The 26,275-nt window shown below is 40.0% G+C and overlaps 1 protein-coding gene across 1 annotated transcript in view; it reads left to right on the top strand.

Annotated features, from left to right (window-relative positions):
• Positions 1 to 26,275, top strand: part of ds (dachsous cadherin-related 1) — a 78,398-nt gene that overhangs the window by 7,363 nt on the left and 44,760 nt on the right. The window contains exon 2 of the mRNA XM_086830502.1: positions 2,100 to 4,095. Coding sequence (XP_086686628.1) covers positions 2,209 to 4,095 — 1,887 coding nt within the window. The 5' untranslated portion in view covers positions 2,100 to 2,208. The remainder of the gene's footprint in view (positions 1 to 2,099; positions 4,096 to 26,275) is intronic.

The following is a 26,275-nucleotide window of genomic DNA, read 5'->3' as shown; positions in this document are numbered from 1 at the left end:
ATACTTGGTTTATCCTCTTGAACTTTATGATTATAGGATATATTGGAAGCAATATTCTTATAGATATATATATTACATCATTTTCCTTGATTTTAATGCACAAAAATAACTATATATAATTTTTCAAGCTTTTAGTACCTTATTTTTAAAGTACTAATAATTGTGGTAATAATTTCATTGATTATTCATATTTGTTCCTTAATTCTGCATCATTTTCCCTTAGTTTTAATACTTTTCCTTCCAAAACAAACCCCTAACATAATTCAAAATAATATTAATACCTTCTCAAACTCCTTTTCTCGCTGTGTCTGAGCTCCCTCTGGTCTCATCCCTGAGATCCCGTGGGTCCATCGGTTCCAATCTTCAGGTGCAGCCACACGCAAGGTGAACGCGACCGCCAGCTGGCACTCAAAGCCGGACTGCTCGTCCGATCTGCTGGACGGGATGGGAGCTGTCCAGCATTGGGGCGCCAGAGATCGGAGGGATCGGGAAATGTGCTTTCTAATGTGTTTGGGTATTAGCAGTTCATCTAAACTTATGACAAGTGCAAATCAAACTGACATTTCCGCATCCACATCTGTGTGCTCTACTCCTCCTGCTGCTGCTGGGTAATTTGCGTATCACAGAGTTCAGGAAAAGCTCCGTTGCAGTTTATTAAATTACGCCCCATGTCATGGCATCTCTTCCAGGAAGGGACATGATCATTATAAAGTTATTAGGCGGCCTAATGGCAGGCGGCATCTCATGATGGACACATGAAAGGCTTGCTAATTTCTCCGCAGAAAGAGAGATCTTAAGATCAACTTCAATCCGTCACTCTTACAACTCCCCTTAGTTTGATGACTTCGTTTCCACCAAAAAGACTCATTAATTCGGTTTTAATTGCAGGATCATCTGGGACGAGTTCCCAAGACCTTAAAAGATCTTTATCTGATCACGAAGCCACAGAAATTTCTAAGGCATTCCCAAAATAATAATCATAATTTTTATATAGTTTCCCCTCGACATCTTATCGCGCGAGAAAAATCTATTTCGTTCGAGAATTGCAGTGGAAACACAAATGTTTTTCTGTTTTTTTGGCCACTCAACAATAATACACACAAAAAAAGTGTTAGTCATGGTCTTGTTAACTAAATTGTTTGCCACGAATTGCTTCGAGTCCGAGTCCGAGTCCAATTTCGATTCCAATTCCACAGCCAGCAGCCACATGGCATTAGTTCTGAATCCACAAAGCCACGAATCTCTTCGATTTCTCCCCTTAGAATGTGTGTGAGTGTGTGTGCCAGCCATATTTCACCCAAAGATCCCAAACAAAAAACCAGTATAAAACCAAGAGAGGCCTAAAAAGCAAAACGCAAGACCCTTTTAGCCTTTGAACCTTTCGCACGCAGGTAGAACCCCGACATGGTCTCGCATCTTGGGTCTCTTTTGTCTTCATTCCTGATCTCTTGTGGCCCCGTCTATTAGCATTTCAAATTCCCCCCAAATGGCCAAATGGAAATGCCTCCACCATGCGTAAGCTCCAAACCATTCCGGCATCCTCATCCTCATCCTCATTCTCAGTCGCATCATCGGGAAACGTTAAGCGCATTGGGGCAGTTATCAGTCTATTAGCTGGTTTTTCTCTCTGTCTCTCTGGGAGTTTTCTTTCGCTTTTCTTCAGTTCTTAAAGCTCCTAGCCTGTGGGCGGTGATTATGTCTAGCACATTTGTCAATATTACACTGGCATAAAATAAAGGGGAAAATGTTAGTTTGGGAAAGGTGTTGAAAGGTAGAAGAAACTTGAGAGCTTCGTTCAACATTTTAGTTGAAAAATGGATTTAAAAGTGGAAGAGAATAGTTCAAAAAGACCATTTATAAAGTGATTTAGAATTTATCATTGAATTTTAGTTTTAAAATAGTTTAGAACTTCTAAAGAATGAGTGTGTTTTAGTAGTAGTATTACACTAAATGCCTTAGAATTATAATATAATGTATTTGCAATTGTAAAGTGAAGCTACTATATGTATCTTTTACTATTTTCTATATAAATACTCTTTATAAACTATAAATAAACATCTTAAAACTAATCCTAATCCTTATTCCATTCCCCATTTCAGCTTTACCATGGCCCTGCTGGAAGAAGGCAATCGCTGTCAAGGGTGCTCTTAGCTCCTAAAGAGTTTCCTAACCAAAAATCCACCTCCGTGTGGATCCACCAACACAATCATGAAAACAGCCGCCAGAGAAACGAAGAGAAGAGCCGCGGGAGACGACCATCATAGTAACACCAAGGACTTTACAATGTTCCACCGATGCCGGAGACGTTCAGGCATTGATATTAAATCGAAAGCATCGCCACCTGCCCTGCATCCCTCTCACATGCTGAGGAGCTGTCTCCTGCTGGTCTTGGTCCTGCTCCTGGGATCCTCTCAGGCCGCCTCCAGTGATAAGGAGCGGGAGAGGAGACTGGAGGTGTCCGAGGGAGTGCCCGTGGATCATCAGATCGGGTATATAGGTGACTTTGATGGCATCGACAGTGGGCCACCGTACATCATTGTGGCCGAAACGGGAGTGGAGACAGATCTGGCCATAGATCAATCCACGGGGGAGATACGCACCAAGGTCAAGCTGGACAGGGAAACGAGGGCATCCTACAGTCTGGTGGCCATTCCCCTGAGTGGCCAGAATATCCGAGTGGTGGTCACGGTCAAGGATGAGAATGACAACGCTCCCACGTTCCTGCAACCCTCGATGCACATAGAGTTCCCAGAGAACACACCCAGGGAGGTGAAGAGGACTCTGCTCCCAGCCAGGGATCTCGACCTGGAACCCTACAACACCCAAAAGTACAATATTGTGTCGGGTAATGTAAATGATGCCTTCAGGCTTTCGTCGCACCGGGAACGGGATGGTGTTTTGTATTTGGATTTGCAGATCAGCGGTTTCCTGGACAGGGAAACCACGCCGGGTTATAGTCTCCTCATTGAAGCCCTGGACGGGGGCAGTCCTCCATTGCGGGGTTTTATGACTGTGAACATAACTATTCAGGATGTGAATGACAATCAACCGATCTTCAATCAGAGTCGATACTTTGCCACAGTCCCCGAGAATGCCACTGTGGGCACAAGTGTCCTTCAGGTTTATGCCTCCGATACGGATGCCGATGAAAATGGTCTCGTGGAATATGCCATCAATAGGAGGCAAAGCGATAAGGAGCAAATGTTTCGCATTGATCCTCGATCGGGAGCCATCTTCATCAATAAGCCACTGGATTTCGAGACCAAGGAACTTCACGAACTCGTCGTGGTGGCCAAAGATCATGGCGAGCAGCCGCTGGAGACGACGGCCTTCGTTTCCATACGGGTCACCGATGTCAACGACAATCAGCCAACAATAAATGTGATTTTCCTGAGCGACGATGCATCCCCAAAGATCTCAGAGTCGGCACAGCCGGGTGAGTTTGTGGCCAGGATATCGGTGCATGATCCCGACTCGAAGGCGGAATATGCCAATGTGAATGTCTCGTTGAACGGAGGAGATGGTCACTTTGCATTGACCACCAGGGACAATAGCATTTACTTGGTCATTGTGAATCTGCCGCTGGACAGAGAGATGGTCTCCAATTACACCCTGAGTGTGGTGGCCACCGATAAGGGTACACCGCCGTTGCATGCCTCAAAGTCCATCTTTCTGCGAATCACCGACGTCAATGATAATCCCCCAGAGTTCGAGCAGGATTTGTATCATGCCAATGTCATGGAGGTGGCTGATCCCGGGACATCCGTTCTTCAGGTTCTCGCCCACGATCGGGATGAGGGTTTGAATTCCGCTATCAGCTATTCCCTGGCTGAGACACCCGAGACCCATGCCCAGTGGTTCCAGATTGATCCACAGACGGGACTGATTACCACACGATCCCACATCGATTGCGAGACGGAGCCAGTGCCTCAGCTCACTGTTATTGCCAAGGATGGTGGAGTCCCACCGCTCACATCCACTGCCACCGTTCTGGTGACCATTCACGATGTTAACGACAACGAACCGATCTTCGACCAGAGTTTCTACAATGTTTCCGTAGCTGAGAACGAACCCGTGGGCAGGTGCATACTCAAGGTGAGTCATTAGCATTGCTACACTGTACTTTTTATCTATTATTCACAATTCCACCACAACTCCCGTTTTTCTGGCGCTGCTGACCCACTTTTCCAGGGGGGGAACGGTCATTAAAACGTTTGTCTCGCCAACCGACTCGCAGCGAACGAGCGTTGCTTATGGATTTTCCACGTACTTGGGGCCCCCAAAACTAATCTCATGCATCAATTACCCGCTCCCAGTCAGATCAGTCAGTCGTCGGACATCAGACATCAGACAACGGACATCAGACATCAGACATCAGACTGCGGACCTCAAACATCGACTTCGACATCCGTAGGGAATCGTGAGGGGCAGGGGGATTTTTCTTTTTTTAGATAGAAGCTAGGTGCATGCCACGAGTTGCACTTCAGTTTGAAAGGGTATATGGAAAGTGTGGGGCAGTTTGTTATATAGGAAAATATTACTATAGGGGTATGATATATACTTTATGAGGAAAACAGGAAGCTGGAGTCTCTAGAACTACTTGGGAATTATAAAGATACTAGAAATAATTGGGAATTATAGAGGAGTTGATAAAAATTTCAACTTTTCTTTATACTTTATTGATCATACTAGAAAATCGAAGTTAAAAACCCATATATTTTAATTCATCAGCCAGAAATATTTTGGTATCATAGAGAGTGTATCATGAGTTAGGAATGAATGAGTTACTTAGGCCTTTCTCAACGAATTCTTAGATATACTTGAAAATACAGTAAAACCTCACTAATATTTTATGTATTACTTGAATTAGTTAAGACTTATAGAGAAATTTTCAAAATCTTTAACCTTTTATTTATAGATAAATTAAATAAAATATTAAATTAACTTCAAACCAGGTTAGTAAGGGTATCTAAATTTTTAATTATTTTATTCTTCCAAAACAAAATTCCAAACAGTTACCGTTTCTATCCCAAAAAATAAAAGTTACCCTTACCCCACTACCATCCTCATCCGTAACCCCGAGCAATGCAGGCTACTCACTCTTTTGTAGTTAATCCATTCATCATCGGGTAATTACATTTTTATAACATTTTTCTCCGCTCACAAAAACAAAATGGGCAACGAAAAAAAAAAATAGGAAACAAACAAAAAATAGTTTGAAAAAAACAAAAACAACAAGGCCTAAAACCATTTCTAGCGCTTAACGAAGGCATTTTGTTTGCCGCCTTCTCTATCTATCTCTTTTTTTCTGTCTTTCTCCCTCTTCATCTCTCTCTCTCTTTTTTCTCCGCTCTCCCTTGTTGTCTGCTATCACCCATTCTTCTCCAACATCCACCTATATAAGAGCATACATATACTTAGAGCAAGATACAAGAGCGTCTCGAGACGTCGACAAGATTTTTGTTCAGACTATCAAATGTGACCTCTCTTGTCTTTTTCTCAGCGAAAAAAAAACAACAACTAACAACAACGAAAAAACAAACCGACAACAAAGCAACAGAAAAAAAGAAAAAAAAACACCGCAACCGACTGACTGAAAATGTAGCCGAGATTCCAAACTTCTCAACAATTCAACAACACGAGTTTCAACTCAAAGTGCAGTGTTTTCCACAACACAAAAAAAAAAGAGTCAGGGAAAAGTCGAAGGAAGTGTTGGAATAGAAATTTAGCAAACAAATACCCTTAAGTATATACTAGATAAAATATCTATAAAGTTATAGATACTACCTTTCATCTTCCTATGTTTCTTATACTCACATCACCAGACGAATCAATTTAGACTTGTGGGGTTTCTAAGCTGTGGTTTCTTACCACAATTTATTTTGTAACATGGTTATATATATTATGGTTATATTCCCGAATATAGTTATAGTGATTCATTGTCTTAAAGTCTTAACTTTTGTGAATCACTCAACTTCCTAGCAAATACCTTAAGATATCACGAACTCCACTTGGAAAGTCAACACTTCTTTAGAGATCTTAAGGGTCTCACTCTCGCCAGTTAATGGCTAATTTCAGCTTGCCTGAAATCTACGAGATGATTTCCGCAAATCAAAGCAAATCAAATCAAATCAAATCTCATCAAATCAAAAGTACAACCAACGTGAGAGAGACACCAAATTAACGGACAGACATTTCAGACGGCGGACAACAATAAGTTGGAATAACAATCCCAATTCTCGGAGTCCAACGAAAGAGATTTGATGAAATCTGACAAAAAGTCACGTTTCCTTAATTACAATGGAAGAAAAGCAAAGATTTGCTGCTGCCGACAAGGCACAAACCACAAAACGAACGAAATACGAAATACAAAATACAAAACGCATAATTGGCTCACGCAAAAATGAAAATAACAGAAACCGAAACTTAAGGTTCCAACGAGCCAAACTCCTCAATCTAAAGAATTGAGAAAGGGACGGATACACAGATGGATGGATGGACGGATGGATGGATAACCATCCATCCATATATATACTAGGGATCTCTCTGTCCAGTATCTGGTGCGATTTCTGGGGGCTCAATAATCATAAAATTCGGCCCTAAAAACTAAATTCGATTCTTCTGACTCTTCTCCTTATTGAAGCCAATCTCTGTGGTCGTGAAGACAATAAAAGACCCAAAACTTAACCCGCAAAAAAAGCAAAAATTGGAATTTCTTGTATAAAAAAAGAGAAGCAGCTTTGGCCAAAGGGTTATTTTTTTTCCCCTAAAGTGATTAAAAAACGAACCACAGGAATATGAGTCAGGAGTCAGCGGTTCCACAATATCCTAAGAAATAATTCTAAAAACAAAGACCATAAAATAGTTGCAAGTTTTCGAGTCAAAAGAAGCAAAAAATATACCAAAAAAGGTCTGGAAAAAGAGAGCGAAAACTCTTTGGACTTTTGGAATAACTGCCGGCACTTGTGCTTTTAGTGAGAAGCCGAAATACTTTACCAGCTGCTCATCATTGTTGGATTTCGGGGACCGAAAACCCAAGTTTCCAGCATCAGCAGCCATTGGAAAGGAATTTGCAATTATCGAAGATAATTGCAGAAGAAACTGTAGAGAGAAATGCAAGAGAAGAGGAAGAGAGAGGGGGAGAGAAAGAGAGAGAGAGAGAAAGCTCTTCTCTAATTTGGAAGATATTTTTTTGGGAAGCCTAACTTCAGATAAAGCAATATTCAAAGAACATTTTAAGAGTTGTTTTAACCTTGTTTACCTCCTTTCTTTAACTGTTTTGCATCTATTTAGTTGATTATATATTTTAGATTTAAGGAAACATCTTCTAAAGGTGATTTATTTTATTTACAAATTTTATTTTAAGACTTTGTATGTTGCAAATTGGATCTTGGACCATATCTTCTGTTACATTTGATGGTCCTCTTCCTCTCTCTACCTTTCCCTTCTCAGGCAAAGACCACACCTTTTACTTCTGGCCAAGAGGCAGCTGTTGTTGTTGCTTTTACCGCCGTATCATTTTCTAGGCCTCAGCCGCTGCGAAGAAGCGGAAATGCTATTTAATTAGAGGCGATCAAATGCCGCCATTTCGAGGCTCTGACCAACCAACTAATGGCTAACCAAATTACACTTTAATTTGGGCCACAAAACAAAAGACTTGGGCAACAAACTTGCCCAGTGGGAGTGTCTTTTACGGGGGGATTACTCATCATCATCCCATCCGATCTCCGCTTTTTGTTATTTCTGTTTCGAAATTATTATGCGAGCGTTAAAAATTAAAATCTCATTATGCAAATTACAAGAAAAAGGGGAAAACTAAAACTAAAACCTTCTTGTAAACTCCTCCGCCCAATTTGGAGTTTCCATTTCGGCAAGACAAAAAAAAAAGTGGAAAAGTAGTGGAAAAAGACAACATAATTTGCTCGTCGTGTGCTTGTTGTCATCTTGGATTCGTTTGTTGCTGTGTGTTGCAGTTACACACTAAATTACAGGCAATTACATAGAGGGGGAGATGATAGGGGGGAATGTGGGAACACTGCACTCCTCCAGATTCCTAACTCATTCTCCGCCGTCTGCAAAGTCCCCAATCCGCGCAATCCAACAGATTGGCAGCTGAAGCCACTCGCGGATTGCCAACGAGTTCGGAATAAGTTCGGAATAGAAGTCGGTTGAACACCGAAATTAGTTGTTATTGCCCATTGCACTGAGAGAAAAATAAGGGTAAATAAATCTTAGGGGAAAAGTAATATAATGAAAACAATTAACTATTGGAAGCTGAAATTTATATACCCTTCCAGTTTGGAAACGAATTATGGGAACGAATCGGAATATTTTCATTCTTTGAATATATATTTTTTATAGAGCATTTCTTCGACAAATCAAAGTTTTGAAACACTTATAACTTGGGCAAAAATGTATTAATTTTAATTCAGAAACCATTCCTATGTTAGTTTTTATTAGGGCAATAAATCTGCATACTAAATTTGCAATTTTATAAAATTTAAATTTTTGCCAATTTTTTACATCTTTAAATTTCATTTTTAACCACTAAAAATAAGTGAAAATTAAAAAAAAATTAAATTTTTGCCGGACATAGCTAGATCGATTCGCCTGTTCGTGCTGATCAAGAATATATATGGTTTATATGGTCGGAAATGACTTCTTAATAGACAAACAAGCTTTTGTGTGAAACTATAATACCATTATTTCATTCGATATTTCTCTATATATTTATATGCCAATTTTTTCTACAAACCAAAGTTTAAAAACTCATAACTTGGCCAAAAATGCACTAATTTTAAATCGGAAAGATTATCTATGTTTATTTTTGTAAGATTAATAAATCTACATACTCAACTTAACATTAAAATAAATTAAAAATTTTTCAAATTTTTGACTGTTGTAATTGGTAAACAATGACTATAAAATTTTGAAAAAATTTGACTATTTTATTTTTCTGCCGAAGATAGCTAGATCGATTCCGCTGTTTATTCTGATCAAGAATATATATAATTTATAGGGTCGAAAATGACTCCTTCACATCTTTACAAGCTTCTGACTGAAATTATAATACCCTAAAAAAGGGTATACAAATAGAAAGTAGTTTTGAAAATTCTATAGGATTCTATGGATTCTTTTTTGAAAATTTTCTGAAGGAACTTATCATATAAATAACGTAAAAAGTCTAAACTGTAATAACAGGTTTAACCAACTCAAATATGTTAGAAAGATTCCAAATTAAAACAATAATATTAAGCAAACCCGTGAAAACCCCACACAAAATCAAGGATTTAATTTACATTTTTTGCCCTTCAATGTTGCGTGGCACTCTTTTTTTTCTCAAAGTGTGAGAAGACTATATATTTATATATATGTTGTAATTTCGCATTGTTTGGCTAATCTACGAAAATCTCATTTTCGGGGTGGCTCCCACAATTACAACCATGGCTAACAGAGGGGCGTATGGCAGAAGAGGGGCAGAGAAGGGGTTAAAAAAAAAAGGGAACACGATCTGCCCATTTGGCAAAGTTATGTGGTCGCCGCTCCTCTAATGCACAGGCACTCCACATCCACACACCACACACCACACTCTACACTCTACACTCTCTTGCACACACACAACACGCACACAGAGCGCACTTTTTGAACTGGTTTCAGTTGAGGCAGAGGGTGCAGGTTTCCCCCGTTTCCCCTCAGGTTTTCCACCTTTTTCCTTGATTGCGTATGCGCAGCAGCGTTCGGTGTGCACCAATTTTCTTTGTCTCTTCTCCGGCTTAAATTCACTTTTTTCTAAACACCGCGAGATGCTCTGGAAGAGTTCTCAATCTCTCTCTCTGAAATTCATTCAGCTTCTCTATACGCTCTTCATCCTCTCTGGCTCTCTGCGACTGCAACTTGTTTTGCACAATTTTAATTTTATAAACACCTTTAACGCATTTTTGAGCGCTCACATTCCATAAATGCCAGCACACAGAGAGAGAGAGAGAGAGAGAGAGTGTGTGAGAGAGAAACCCCCAAGAGATTGAGAGAAAAAGAGAAATTCACCAAGGAAACTCACCTCATGATATTCGCCTTGCCTTGCGGCGAATGTATCTCTGAGATATGAATTCGCCCTGGCTGCCATTCAGAAATTCAGCGTTTTGAAGCGAAATAGTTTTTGGCCAAGTTAAGAGCTCGCTCTTTATCTCAGATTCTCTCTCCCTGCACATATATATATATTTTTTTATATATATATCTTTCTACCAAGACAAAATGGTTGGTAGATCATGGCGTAGCCGGTTTTTTAATGCTCGATTTTTTCTTGGAGTGTGTTTTTTTGTTCACAAGGCTTAGAAGCCAGCTCCCTTTCGGTTGCCCGGTTAATATTTTAATTAAGTTGCGAAGGGGGCGCCGCATGGAGATAAGAGAGCCTTGAATGGCCATTTGCCGTCACACGACAACATAATTTTTGACACAATTTCGCGCTGGCCAGTTAAGCATCGGGGAGATAATCGCCACTGCCATCGTTTCAACCATAACAAACACCACGCCGAGGAGCAGGGCAACAAGAGAAGCCACCGATGAGGAGGAAGACCCTTGGCCAAGTCAAGAAAACACGGCGAAAATGGCCGAGAGCGTTGATCGCAATCAAAACATCAATAAACCTTAACTGATAGGCTTCGAGGAAGCAGGAGCAAGGAGCGGTACAAAGGGAGGTCAGCGGAGAAAGATCTTTCGTTTTGCATAAGAGCAAGGGAGAGAGGGAGACAGGGAGAGATGAGGGAGCAGGACAAGGAGAATCCGCGACGTCGACGCATCAAATGCGCATCAATTTGCGGTCCAAACGCGACAACAGGCAGCCAGACACGCGTGCAGCATTGTGGATGCCACTGCTCCTACCCCCCTTTCATCTCCTCACCAAACCTGCCCACGCCCCTGCCCCGCTGATACACTTAAAAAAATATATTTGAACAAGATTCAGCAAAGTGCTTTAATAGTCGAGTTCAAGAATCTTGAACATGGTACTTGTAAAGCGTATTTATCCTATTTGATTGACTGTTAAATATTTGCTATGAAAGAAAGTGTTTATCTTATTTTTCCTTACTTTAAAAACCTTTTTTTTTTTAATTATTTCTGTGGAAGATAATTAATTTCTAATCAAACCTGAACATCGTAGAGTTTATAAAAATGTTGCCACCAAATTTGAAAGCTGTAGCTCTTATTGACACCAAGATCTAAGTGATTATTCTGGCTAACGGACAAATGAACAACGGACAAACGGACAGGGGAAATAATTTGACTTTAAAAACTAAAAATCTTTTTAAAAACTAGGTTTTCAAACAGCTTCTGCTTTTATTTTTATACATTCAATATTCCTTCCAGGCTCCCTTAATTATAATTTCCTTCTAAGATCCCCCGATTTCTTGCAGTGATTCGCAGTTGCTCCTGTGGCTGCCTCTGTGGCCATATTTAGTAAATACCGCTTCTGTGGCTGCCTTTAAACGTGCAATTAAAGCGCGCGCACACACACAAACACACACTCAAATGGGAGAAAGAGACAAAGAGTAGGGGCGAGAAAGAGAGAGGGAGAGAAGGAAAGACAGAGAGATGTGCAGGGATCCTGAAATGCTCAACGCGCGCGCGCACACATCACAACAACCCGAGGGCATTGGCTACTGCATTTGCATAGCCGCCAAGAGCTCAAAGCTCTGAGCAGGAACGGAGGAGATCAGGAAGACGACCAGGAGGAGAGCAGCAGGAGCGGAGAATGAAAGCAGGGAAGATTCAGGGAACGAGACAGCTCCTCCAAAGTCACGAGGAGGGAATCACCGAGGCTAAAAGGAAGCCAAAGTGAAGAATTCGCGCGAGGGTTACACCCATTTTTGGGAAGGAAAATATTCGTAATTCAATGAGATCTGATGGGAGAAATATGTCAAGATAATAACGGAACTCATCAAAAAGAACCATATAATATGAGAGAATACTTAATACATAAATCTATAATGCAGTTTAAATTGTAGAATAAGTTAGTGATTAATATAGTATCACTGATTTAATAGTCTCTTCTGCTTAATTAATTATCACCCAAATAAAACATAGACAAACTAAATTCCTTGTTAAATGCATTTAAATCAAAATTAATTAATTTCTGTATTCATAAAACATTTAACATCCAAAGTCGCAACTCTTTTAACCTTAACTAATGCTCATCTTATGGCTTGAAAGATTTATTATCGATTTTTTTAGAACACAAAACTTGAAATTTGCCACCATCTACCGTTCCTCTTTTCTGTTTCCCGGCTTAAAACCTCTCAAACTCAACGATTCCCCTCAGTAATTTCATCCTCGTCCCGTCAATTTCAGTTATGCCAACCCGAATAGCTTCTTCTTTGCTAGTTTTTCCTCCTCTGAGGATGATGCAACCTTAGCCGGGTGTCAAGTGCTTTGGGCTTTGGCTCAAACAATTAACTCGTCTCGCTGTCCATTAGGCCCCGCTAGATGCTGGGATGTCGGCTAAAATCAATACGCCAGATGAGCTTTACTAGCACTTTACGAGTTGGGAGGCTGACAAAACAACAGACAAAAAAAAAAACCGAAAGTGTGTTGATTGATGGGCCAAAGTGGAAGGTTTCAAAAGCGTCAAAAGCGTCTTTGGGGTCAGGCCACGTGTTCGTTCAGAGCTCATCTGCATGCGAATGGCAATCAATGCAATCGCTACGCCCCCTCCGAGACACTGGGGGGAGGAGCCTCTCTTAACAACTTCTGGGGAAAAAACGTGCGATTCTAAATGAGCATATCAACGGCTTACAAGGCCCAAGACCAAACCCAAACCCAGGCACAGGGACAGAGCTCCACAGTCCCAAGAGATGCTCCGTTGATAGCTTTTGCATATCGTCGTCGTCGTCTTTCTCGTTGGTTGTTACCTGTAAAAGTATTTACCAGAGCCACACAAAAACCAAGAAAAAAGGAAGTAAGAGCAGTAAAAGAAGTAAGGAAAATCAGCAGCTAAAAGCTGCAGCAGCTTATTTGGGCCCTAATGTCCCTCCCTCCTGTCTGGCCTCTTGGCTCCTTTCGGGTAGGGAGAGTTTGCCGCAACAAGCGAGTTCACAATTTTAATTAGTTAATTATTTTTACTTTTAAGCAAACAAGATTTCAGAGACAAATAACAAAAAAGAAAAAAGGGGGAGCTGCTCCTGCTGCTGTTGCTGTGCTTTTTTCAATCCAAAGCCAAAATCCCAACGACCCAACTTGATCCCGAAACATCGCTGGCCTCAGCTGGGGTCTTTTTATATATATTTTTTGTTGCTGAGGTTTTTTTTTGGAATGGCCGGCAATCTGCATACGTGCATCTTGGCCCAGTCTTTGGGGGCTCCCTTCTGCCACTCTCCGCGGTCTTGGCCAGCAGTCTTGCATTCTCTCCTATCTGCTGTCTACTGTCTCCTGTCTCCTGACTCCAGTCTCCTGTCTCCAGTCTTCCGTCTCATTTGTCGTCACTGGCGAAGAGAGCCACCTTACAGATTCTTAAATCTCGGTTCTATATTCTATTTTTCTATGCACTTGGATAAATGGAAATTGGAATACATTTTCCAGTGTGATGTACTCAGTATCAGCAGACGAGTCTATTTAGATTGGAACATATTTAAACATTTAAATTAATAACTATAATTTAGTGAGCTACAAAATGTAATAAAAATCTTATGGGAGTTATTCTACAATAAGGATGCAATCTTCCACATTTGTTTAATTTGTCTTACATCTTTTTCTATTTTAATAAAACACAAAACACACCTTGTTTGTGCCACCGGTAACACGTGTATTTCTTCAAGTGCACAGCTAACTCTTGACCAGCTTTGTGGCCGAAATATATAAGAGAATTCCTCGTGTGGGTTGCCTTCAACATTCATAACATCGAATCTGGCCCCATTGTTTGGTGGAGAGTTGATGATGATGATGATGATGATGATGATGATGATGACGATGATGATTGTGGCCAAAACGGATTTGCATATTTTTCGTGGTTGTAGAACATGGCCCATACAAAGCCAAGTATTTCATAAATCCCCACAAGAGTTTGATTTTTAGGCTTGCAAATTAAATTGTCAATCATTTTTATAACTTGGCCCGATCGACGTGTGCGTGAAGAGAAGTTAATGCCAAAATGATATGTGAAAAAAAGCATAAGAAGGCAGAAACGATACGTTTGTATTTTTCTTCGTGTTTTCATTTGAATTTTTAAACAGTCATTGGCTTGTGTGGTGTGCCTTTTGTCTCTCGTCACTTTTGTTGTTCGCTAAAGATCTAAAGATCTATCAAGATATCTATGTTTGGTCCAAAGCCACACATAAATAATGAATTATGCCCGATTATTAGGCGACTTATGCAAAAGGCAAAAGCCAAGCGACCAAGTTAAAAAATTACACCGATTAGTTGATGGCAGCAGCTGCTGTGTTTGAATGAAAAGTGTTTTATATCCCAAGTAGCAAACATAAATTAAATTAAAGCAAATATCTGTATTGTTTCAAGAGCAATATGTGTGTGTTCTTTCAGCAAAGATTCATCATCACATTTCGGTGTAGATATCATCGCCTGAGCTCACTTCTCTCTCTTTTAGTGCCGCCGCCTTAATAAAACCTGCAACATTGTTGCATGTTGATGGGCTGCCGCCACGACTACCCGAGGGTCTGCCCCAAAAATGGGAAAAAAAGAAAGAAAAATGGAATGGAGACGACTCTTCTGAGCGGGCCATATATCCGCACAGTTATTGATTAAGGCCCATAACAAAAAGACCCAGAAATTACTGACTGATTGAAAGCAGCGGACAACAGAACGTGTCGAAAGGCAAGTTCGAAAAAAAGAACTCTGAGGAATAACTGTGTAGAGCTCCAAAAATTCATGTAATTGCTGTTGCAATTTGCAAAGAGAACAAAAGGGAAATTGCATTTAACAAAAAATTGAGCACGAGTCTTGGGCCAAAACTCCACACATCTTTTAAAGAACTTTATTTCGGTTGCTGGGCAGTAAATGCCCTTCGGGAAAGTCAGACAAGAGCCTCAGGACATTCTCTCATTTAGTATTTTATAGATATATCATAAGGATAATGTACATATTCTACACAAAAAGTCAGAGATAGAAGTACAACTAATAAGTATCTATCAAGGAATAGTTTAATAGTTAAGCCTAAAGACTTTCTTTTTATAAAATCACTCAGATTCTGCAATATATCTAGCACTATAAAGAGCTCTACTATAAAGAAATCATAAGGATTAAGTACATATTCAATACAAAAAGTCAGAAAAATAAGCACAACTGATAAGTATTTATTAAAGAATATCTTAATAGTTAAACCCTAAGACTTTCTTTCTTATAAACTCACTCAGATTCTACAATAAATCTAGGACTTTCATCTAAAGTATAAAGAGTCTCAATATGTGTAACTCTCAGATTCATCTCCAACTTTGACCCACTTCATTTCTCTGGGTTTATTTTTCGGTTGTGCCCCCAAAAGTACCATAAATTACCGCATCGACTTCCTGCCACTGCCACTGGACTCAGCTTTTCTTTGGTGGCGGGGCAGCAGCAATTCATAAATTAAATCAAGTTAATATTTCAGTGTCCGAGATGCAACACCTCCGTGGCCTCGGATATTAAAATGCTTAATTGAATTTGTTAAGCCCAGCGAATGGCCTCCGATAAGGATAACTCCTTCGGTGCCGAAGAGACCCTCGGTTTCTTGGCCATAAACAAACGCACAACTTTTTTATTGCCCGCCGATTGTTAATTTGTGAAGCGATAACGCGTTCGCGGATGGCGACCCCGATTTTTCTCTCTTTGCCTGCGATTTGTGACACCCTTTCGGAGGGTACACCTCCTCTAGATATGTACATATATATATTTCCCTCTTTTCGCCTCGATAAACTCATCCCTTTTTGCTGGCAGGAGGATCCACCTCCTCCTCCTCCTCTGGGGATTCTCTTCCCATATGTCGTTTCCTGCCCCCGATGCCACCACCGCGGATGACATGACAAATGTCTTTGACCAGAACCCAGAGAACCGCATCGAACTCTCGGTTACCCGAAGGCGGATGAAGCCCCCTCCACTCTTTCGCCTCCATCTCGGCCTTTTGCCTTTTGTTGTTCAATTCAATTTATTGTCGAAAGTTCGTAGTTGAAAGAACATTTTAATTTGGGCAGAGGCGAGGCAGCAGCAACTCAGACTCACGAGGCTTTAAGCCTGGGATCTGAGCCTGCTTTCCTTATAGTTTATGTGGCATGAAGTTGCAAAAGTCTCGTGTCGAGCGTTAAATTCCTTTCGACTTTGGCAAATTGAACGGACAGTATGGGCACTGAGATAAATAATTGAGAAACTGTGTTTATTGAGATTGTTAAACTATTGAAATAATCACTTGATGTTCTTATAAGAAAATATATGGAAGTGGTATAGTTTTAGACACCTTCATATGTGTAAACTGTATAGAGGAGATTCTGCCAATCTGGGTAACTCTATCACTTCTAGTCTCTTAGATCTTAGGGTTTATTCTCTAGTTAACGGACAACGGACAAACGGACATGCTTGAAATCTCTCTCTCTCTCTCTCTTTTTCTCTCTCTGCACTGCAGTGTTGATCCATTGGAAATAACTGTTATGCTCAGTGTCCGGCTGCCAGAGTTCGGGGTGTCGAAGTGTTCCTCGGACTTCTCTTATTTAAACTCTTATTTATGCACATTTTGCCAGTCTTTACGGCTGCTGCAATCCTTTTTTTTTGTGATTTTTTTGTGGCTTCATTTCTGCAGACAAATTTATTTGCTGTGGTCGCTCTCTGTGGTTACTGTTTATTAGTGGATTTATGACGTTTTTGCCTTGCTGTTGGGGATGATCTCTCGTTAGCCGAATTGTGATCACTCTGCGACGTCAATTGCCATCAATCAATCAATCTAACTGTACTGTGTACCCCTCTTTTAAGGGGGGCGGGGGCAGGCAGATTCCAATGGTGAGAGGATGAGGGGGCGTGGCGGTTTGGCCAAGATTTGAATGCTAAACAAAACTGCGCCTGCTTACCGGATCATAAATTTCTGTGCATTCGTCTCATTAAACAGGAAAAAAGGGAACGAAAATATCAAATTACCTCTGTCCAAAGCTTATCGTCTATCTATCTCACTCTCTTGCCCCTTCTCTCTCTCTCTCTCTCTCTCTCTCTCTCTCTCTCTCTTTCTTTCTTTCTTTCTTTCTTCTTCTTTGGAAGAACCAGAAGAAAGCCGTTGGGGCCGGGAAGAAAGACGGAGGGTTTGATGGACAGGAAAGTGTATCGTTCTTGGCATGTTTGAAATTTTATACACTTGGGATTGCCGGGATTAAGAGATTTTCTTTCCACTAAAGTTGCCAAAAACAAAAAAACAACTACTTTCATTTCACTGAAACAAAAAGGGAAACAAAAATGTAACAAGCTGATGGGGAACACCACCAAGCAACCCGGCAACCGATCCCAAATTAAACTTAACAAGACACGAGTGTTAATGAATTATTTGGAGGACACGCTGCAATGTCACAGAACCGAAACCGCAGACTTAAAAAAAGAGGCCAACAGCCCAGCGAATTTCATTAAAAACTTGCCACAAACATTGTCGACAATTAAAAAGCTTCCAAGCTACATACAATTCGCAACAGAAAATAAAAGAAAATAAAAGGAAATACAATCAATGTCGCTGGGGATGAGCTCTGGACAAGAATCGAAGGAACTACAAACCAACTTCGATTTTAAGTGGCTTGACTCTCGGCTGACTTTTGCTGGCTATTTTTAGGACCTGAAACCGAAAGTGGGAACTCTCTGGAGCATTCTCCTGCGGAGCCTTGTCGGTTTTCGATTCTTTTTTGTGTCAGGTTCCCTTTGCGGTTTACCTTCAGAAAATGACAAAGAAAACCAAAGCTCATGAAGGATGAAAATACAGAAAAAAGATTCAATGTTTTATACAAGAAACTGCTTCAAATTCTAAATTAAAGCCCAAGTTCTAGAATGTAATTAGAACTAGAAAGCCAACGTTTATATACCCTTGCAGTTTGCATTTGGATTCTAGAATCGTATCGAAAATGAGTCATAATTAAGTTTAACATATTTACATTTTTTTAATCCATATTTATCAATATTTAATAATGACAATATTTCAACAAATCATAGTTAAAAAAACTAATAACTCAGGCAAAAATTCATCAATTTTGATTCGGAAAGCTGTTCTGTGCTAGTTTTTAATAGGTTAAAAAGTCTGCATACCTAAATTCTAATTTTAAAATATTTAAAATTTTATCCATTTTTCAAAATCTTACAAGTGCTTTTTTAGTAACAAAATTATGAAAAAAAACTTCAAAAATTTGTTTTCTTTCTTACATGCCTAAAAGAATTCCCCTGTTCATACTGATCAAGAATATATATGATTTATAGGGTCGGAAATGACTCCTTCTCTAGTTATAAGCTTCTGACTGAAATAATTATACCCTGTAAGAGTATAAATATTCAATATGATGATTTTTCTATAACCCAAAGCATAAAAACCTCATAACTCATCCAAAAATTCATTAATTTCGAATCGGAAAGCTGTTCTGTGCTAGTTTTTAATAGATTAAAAATTCTGCATACCTTAATTCCACTTTTAAAATATTTAAAATTTTGTCAATTTTTCAAAATCTTACAAGTGCTTTTTTAGTAACAAAATTATGAAAAAAAAAATTCAAAAATTGGTTTTCTTTCTTACTTGCCTAAAAGAATTACCCTGTTCATCCTGATCAAGATTTATAGGGTAGGAAATGACTCCTTCACCTAGTTTTAAGCTTCTGACTGAATTCGTGATACCCTGCAAGTGTATAAAAATCCCCCTTAGCTAAGCTTTCCTTGTTTAATTTCCTTTAATTGCTCAACACTTGAATATTTTCTCCTGTGTAGCCTCTCGGAAATCAAGCGAATTAGCAAACATTTAATTCTGAAATGCACTTCGAGTTCGTTGCCTAAGTCCTTCGTTCTGTTTGGAGTAACGAGTTGGTTGCCTGCCAGCCATCATCGCCTCTTATTTGCGGAGCTCTCGTCCGCCTAAAGAGCTTGAAATTGAGCTTCTTGAAGAGCACAAATATTGAATGTGCTCCTAGTCTCTAGTGGGTGGGTATATCCACAACAGAACAGAATCTTGGCTAATTTATTTGCTTTAATGTCTCAATTCTTTTACCTCCACACAGAGAGAGATATGTTTTTGGCAGAAGCAGAAATAAAGCAAAATTAAATATGCAAATTAGGCGCAAACTAATCCCCACTGGAGGGTATCCGCTAAAAAGTGAGCAGACATCAAATCATAGTTGCTGACATTTTGTTAAAGTTCATTAAACGCGACAGTCGCGCTGAATACTAAAATCGATGGAAATAAATGGGGAAAAAGAGGGAAAAACGACTCAGACTCTGAGGCCATAGAATAGGCGGAGTAATCACACTCGAGGCCCACCAGCGGCGCTTCATTGCGCATTTCTGTGGACTTTGGCTTCTTTCTTTCACAGAAAGAGAGAGAAAAGAGGGGAAACGAGCAGAAAATTGCCAACATTTTTGCCCAGTTGACAACTTAATAAATTTTGAGCCATGAACATGAGCGAGAGAGAAAGAAAGATCGCTCGAGTTGGTTATTAAACTCGCATATTTCTAATAATTTGCTCCGTCCGATGGTCCATTTTGTCCGCTCAAGCTCAAGAGCTCAAGCTGCTTCTTCTTCTTTTGCTGTAGACTTGCAGACATTTCCTCTATTTATCAGAAACGCATAAATTTCTAAAATATTTCTTCTACTTGGGCTGCTGCGGCGGCTGCCACGACAACGAACAAGCGCGAACAACAACACGACTTGCAGCTGGAGAGATGGCCAAGAAGAAGCTGGAGATGTGGCCAAGAAGAAGCTGCAACACACGTGCACAGTGGGTAGACAGAGAGAGTAAGAGACAGAGAGAGAGAGAGAGATGGAGAGAGAGAGAGATGGAGAGAAGAGCTGCAACAAGTTGGTGGATCGAGATCAAACAGAATATGCAGTGGAAAAATTGTTAGAGATCATTTTGGTTAGGAAAACACAATAAATTTGAAGCATCCAAGGTTACTTTATTAATTCCTAGTAATATATATTAGAAAAATAGTAGTTAAAAATAAAAACAAACTAAATAACATATTAAAATTTAGTGTAATTTTCTTTTTTAACCCTCTTCTTGAGTAAAATGTGCTTCAGGAAATTCTCCTAATAGCTTTCAGGTGTCTTTCTTCGATTTAAAATCTTATTGTAATATCTTTGTATCTTCCTTTTCTTCTTCTAAATTATGTAATTGATCTATATTTTATCCTTGGCTTTTCTCTCAGTGCCTCTAGACTTGGGTTCTAGCATTTCATTTCAACACCAAACGTAAATTTGTACTTCCTCAAAGGAGTCAGCATGAGATGCTGCCTTTTCCCCTCCCTCCCCTCATGACTCTCACCACGCTGAAAGGAGATTTATGTTCATTATAGATTATTTCTGTCTGATGATGTTAATTTTGTTGCATTTCTCGCATTTGCTTGCAGCTCTATCTCGCTCTTTACTCCACTCTCTCTCGCTCTTTCCCTTGTTGTGTGTGTGTGTGTTAACGGAAATACAGGCTGAGGTGGGGCTCAGGAGGAGAGAGAGAGGGAGAAAAGAGAAAAAAGCTCAGAAAAAAAGGTGAATTCAGCTGGCGCTGCTCATAAATGTTGTACATTGTGGTGTTGCTGGTGTTGTTGTTGTTGTTGTTGTGTTTGTTGTCGATGGCATTGCATGGTCAGCATTTGATTTGTTGCGCACACGCCTTGGCAACATTGTTGCCAGCGAGCAGCAACAGTAACGAATGCCGAATGTTGCAGGAGATCAAAGAAATGGTCATAAAAAGAAAACCCATCTGGATCTCGGGATCTACAAGAGTTTGGGAGCCTAAATTTGGGATGAAGCACTAGTGGGAGTCTGGGAAGGTTATAACATTGTATAGAATCCATTATCTTCTCAAAATTAAAGGAAACCCACATCAAAACACGCCTCGTGCCATCTTCTTGATTACTCATTATAAAACCACAAGCAAAATCCAGCATTTATCTCTTAAGAATTACATTAATATTTTAACTAATCCCATTTGTATTCTCTTTTTCTGTTCCAGGTAAGTCCCCGTGGTGCGATGAATCCATACGAATTGCTTAACTAGGCGTGAGTATTGGGTGACTGTAATTCTTCTACAAACGTTCCCCTTTGTTGTTATTGCTATTGTTGATGCTCTTTGTTGGTTGTGTTGGGTTGTGGCTGCCTGTCGCCTGTCAAGACGTTTGTCAACACACAAAGCAACATGTCAAACAAATGATGTGAGCTAACGATGCCGACACGAAAGAAACACAAGAACATCGAGCGGCAGCAGCAACTGCCACAGAAACTAAATCAGATCGGACCACGCCCCCTCGTCTTGCCTTGCCTCGCCTTGCCATGCATCGGAGATGCAGCCATATTAGTGCCATGTTCACTCGGTGTTGCACGTCACTCAAAAGCGGTTCGAGCGGAGGTCACCATCACCTCGACAGCTTTTGCCCTTTTTCTCCTCTCTGTTTCAACAGTCTCTCTTCTGTGAGAGATTAAAGTGACTCTCTATGAGAGATTAACTCTTCTCAATGGAGATTATTGATCATTATCAGGAAGAGCGGATAAGCTTAGGAACTTGATTATAAAGATAAAGGGTTCTTAAAACGCCACATAGTAAAGAATTTAAAGATACTTTTAAATCCCTTAAGAAGTCTCTTGTTTTACGTCTCAAAACTTAATGAAAAACCTCATATTTAATGCTCTTCCATTTAATATTATGGCAATTAAAAAGCCAACAAAAAAATCCATAATCTAGTATTAACAAATCCATTTACTCATTTCTCCCTGTTCAAACATCATTCCAAGTCCCAGATCCATACACAGCTGGTTCCTCAATCCTCTAAAGAAACACACGCATCTGCGCGTGAGCTTTTATGTGCACCTTAAATTCTACTAATGAAAACCAAAAGATGTTCCAATGGAGGAGGAGGTTGATCCGATCCATGGAGATAAGCAAGAGAGACTCTGGGAGAGAGAAATAGAGCTGCCCTAATGGCGGGGAGTTCGGTTTATGGTCGCGTTGACATTTTTATTAACGCTGGCAACCAGAGATCTTGAAGATCTTTGAAAACAAAAACCCCCTTCTTAAAGTCCGGCCCACGCCCCTGCCGCACAGATTTATGATGGCCATAACAATGAATTAAATGTGACATCGATTGCTATCGATAGAGTTGTGGCCAGTTCTTTATCGCCCCGTCTCAATCGATGCATATGAAAATGGAACTGGACACGGGACACTGGAGCTGGAGCTGAATTCATATGATGTGCACATGGCTGTGTGATCATCTGGGATCAGGATGGGCTTGGGGATGCTCCCGCTGTGCGGGTTATGCAATCGCCTGCCTCGTATTTCAAATCGCCTGACGGCCATCATCTCCCAACACACCGCCAGTTCAGTTCAGTTCAGATCATTTCAGTTCCAATCCAGTAAAGTCCAGTCCGCCATTCCTTCTTTTCCCACTGTGTGGCGTCTTCTCCTCCGTTTGCACTATATAATTAGCTTCATCAACGCAATAATCATGCTGTAAACAAATGCAGGAGGGAGCCAGCAGGGCAATAAAGCTGAAATTACCCCCAGAGAATGAAGAATGGGGTCCGAAAAAAATAAGAAAATACGAAAAGAAAAGAAGGTAGAGAGCTAAAGGTCTAAAGGGTCTCTGTGTGTGTTTCTGGGCAAGAGCGATATAATTATTATTTTATCTCCACAAAGTAGAGAAATTCTACCTTATAATACTATATATATATTTAATGACCACTGTGTGGGTACAAATCGTACACAAAAATTACAATCAAATTATGATGCGAAACAAGACAATTTTCTGTGGCCGTAATTAGAGCCATGGGGAATTTCTCTGTCTGCTCTGAATGTCTCCTCCATCAATTGGAGTCTCTGTGATGCTCCGTTTCACTTGTCTGGACAGCAGACGAAGGCATCGGGTTACCCAGCTTGATTTGGATTCGGATTTGGATTCGGAAATAGGGCCAGACAGAGTGAGAAACGAAAGGAGAACTGAACGACTATGGGTTACTTAGTAATTTATATAAATTCCATTGATTTACCACACGGAGATCCCTTTATTCTGCAAGACATAGATCTATAAGAGACCATATATAATAATAAGATGCATAGCACGCATTCCTATATATTAAAATAGTACTTTTGACTTGTTCAAATGATTTAAAATACCTTAAAATCTCTTTCCCTTAACTAAACACTCAACTAGTATACCCTCTAAACCCTACAAATACTAGGTAAAGTAAAACCAGAGAGCAAGTTAACCGCCAAACCACCAGAATCTGAGCTTGCATGTAAAGCAAAACGAGACAAGTGGCTGCAAAATAATACAAAAAAACAAATACAAAAGCAGACACACACCTCAATCTCGGGTTCCCCTTGTGTAGAGTAGTTCCCTTAGAAGGGAATAGACGAATTGATTTTTCGCTCGACTGCAGAAGATCAAAGCGGTGTTTATAGCCGGCCTTACCTTCGGATTGGGTGTCGACGACGCCAACACCAGACATCAGACATTCTGCGGTTTTGCTCAACACTCGAAAACCAGAGGTTAATCGACCACCGATTATAATTTCGAAATTAAGGCACTTTCGAAATGATTTGGAGGCTCTTTCATAGAATTTGCAGGAAACAAAACAAAATATTAGCTGAGAAAGAGAGTAAAACATTTCCCAGAACAATAAAAATCTATAGAGCAACACTTTCTACTAAAAATAATTTGTAAATTTCTCTTTGATAATAAATCCCTGTGGAATGCAAAAATTACACTGTCATGAGATCTTAAAAACGTAAAAAGGCATTTCAAATATCTATTACACAGTCTGTTTTTTTTTTCCTCAAATGGCATAAATGTTACTCAACTGATTTATTTTAGGGATTTAGTCGGTAACTACTTTGTTGCCACTGCAAGCCATTTGCATCTGCATCTTTGCAGTGAACCACCTGACAACCTGACAATGTTTGCCCGTTCACAGCATGGCCTCATCATGGTCCAAGGTCCTCCTTGGCAGTGGGATTCCTTGGGGTCTCCTTGGGGTCTTGGTCTCGGTCTTGGGGTCCCCTCCAAGAGGTTTACGACTCTCAGCGAGCCGTCGTCGTCGTCGGTAGCGCATACAATTAGACTTTTAATTATCGTCTTTGGCTCTTTATTTCTTTTGTTGCTACTTCGGCAAGGTATACCCACTCCTCCACCCCTCTCCTGTCAGTCGTCGACCGCTGTCCATTTTTTGTCGTCAGCGGTAAAAAAAATCGGTAAAAAAAACTAATAATTTGCAGTAAAAAGATAACAACGTTGCCAATGGAAATGCAACCAACGGCAGCATCCCCGATGCCTTTTGCCGCGGGAGCCACACAAGTTGCTCAAAGCGTCCCATAACTTTGGGAGTCTTCTTTTCCCGCCGATTGCTAAAAACAGAACACAAAAAAAACTGGCAAATAATTTGCAAAATTTTATGAGCCAGTCCGGAAGAGAGGCTGGGCGGGGAGGAGAATGGACAGGAAGCTGTGCTTAGCTAAACAGTTGCTCAGGTTCTTCATACATTTGCTCAGCAAAATGGCCGCCTGAGTGAGGAATGATACTTGGGATGCTTTAAATAATTACTTGGCATTTATCTAGAATTTTTCTTAAATTTTTAAAGAATTTTATACACCGAATTACACCGTTTCTACCATTTTCAAAAGAATGTCTTAAGATAGACGATTTTCTACTCGTTAGTAACGAATTCTACTCGCTGCCAACTGATCATTAAGAAAATCATAAAGCAATCTTGGTTCCATCAAATAACCTAAATAGTTACATCCTTATTAGGCTCTTTATTACTCTTAATTAATTTGTAATTAATTCTGTTCCCATAAAAGACACAAACTTGATATGCTGCAGCCATAACTTGGTACTCGTTAGTTTTGCACTCGCTGCTATCTGATCGGAAGGTATAGAGGCGCTTCATGCAACGAGGCATGAATTAATCGCTTGTGCCTAATCAATTATCTTTACAATCTTTAATTAATTCTATATTATTCGCCCTGCCTCAGTTTTCGACAGCAGCTGCTTCTACTCCTTCCTGCTTTTCCACTTGGTGATCATCTCTAGCACCTCGGGTCTTGCAAATTGCAACCAAGGCCTCCTCCTTCCTTGCCCCCTGTCGTCGTCATCAGTGAAATCATCATAAATCGTGCCGGCACATAACTCAGGCCCAATCGGAAATTGCTTTTCGCTTATCGATTTACGCGCCTAATCGACCAATTTTGCACTAGATTATAAGTATATAGTTGAGGTCCCTTTAAAACCCATACTAGATAACTAATGTTGTGTTGGAATTTTGGGTCATCAGCCACCAGAGTAAAAAACAAACGGCAATGCGTACGCGTCTCTAACATATTATCATATATCTCCAACTGATTTGCATAATCTGCTATTAATTGCGATGCGAGTGAGAGCAAGCCGGAGAAACGTAGACAAAAGCTGAGATAGAGAGAAAATTGATTGGCCCTAAATGCCAACCGAAAAAACGACTTGGGGGCTCCTCTTCTTTTTTTGTGTCATTCCATTGATTAATAAAACAAAATCGAAATCTAAATTACGAGAAGAAGCAGCGGTATTCAAATGAGCAAATAAGAGTATTCAGGTTCCATTCCATTCCCTCGAATATTATTCAAAGCCAAAGAAAGTGAGTGAGTGAGTGTTCCTCAGGGTTTGAAATTTCTAGTTGGATAATTATACGATATTATATATATATATATATTTCAATTTCTTAGTAATTTATCTAAATCAATTATTCATAACAATCGATAACTGCAAATCTAATTTGTAGCCTCAAGTGAGAGGGGGTTTTCTTTCTAATCTTTACACAGAAAACCGTTGGACAGCCTCCACTATTCCATGATAGGAACACCCACAATATATATACAAAAATATATATTAATAGACGAGAATGGGGAACAGGATCGAGTGGAAACAGCAGGTTGTCCCCCAAACAAATGCTTTAATTAAAAATGTGTTCGCCTATTTTGCTGTTCAGATTCCTTCTCCTCCTCTTAAGCCTCCTTAGCCTCCTTAGCCACTTTATCCCATTTCGGGCTTACACCGTTCACCGTTATTTTATTGGCCAACACACATGTGCACACACCAGTCGAAAAATCTGTCATAAATT

The sequence above is a fragment of the Drosophila serrata genome, unplaced genomic scaffold (genome assembly GCF_035046125.1).
Source record: "Drosophila serrata isolate PLE 108 unplaced genomic scaffold, ASM3504612v1 contig_240, whole genome shotgun sequence".
Taxonomy (NCBI): Eukaryota; Metazoa; Arthropoda; class Insecta; order Diptera; family Drosophilidae; genus Drosophila; species Drosophila serrata.
This window is presented reverse-complemented; position numbering and strand designations above follow the sequence as displayed.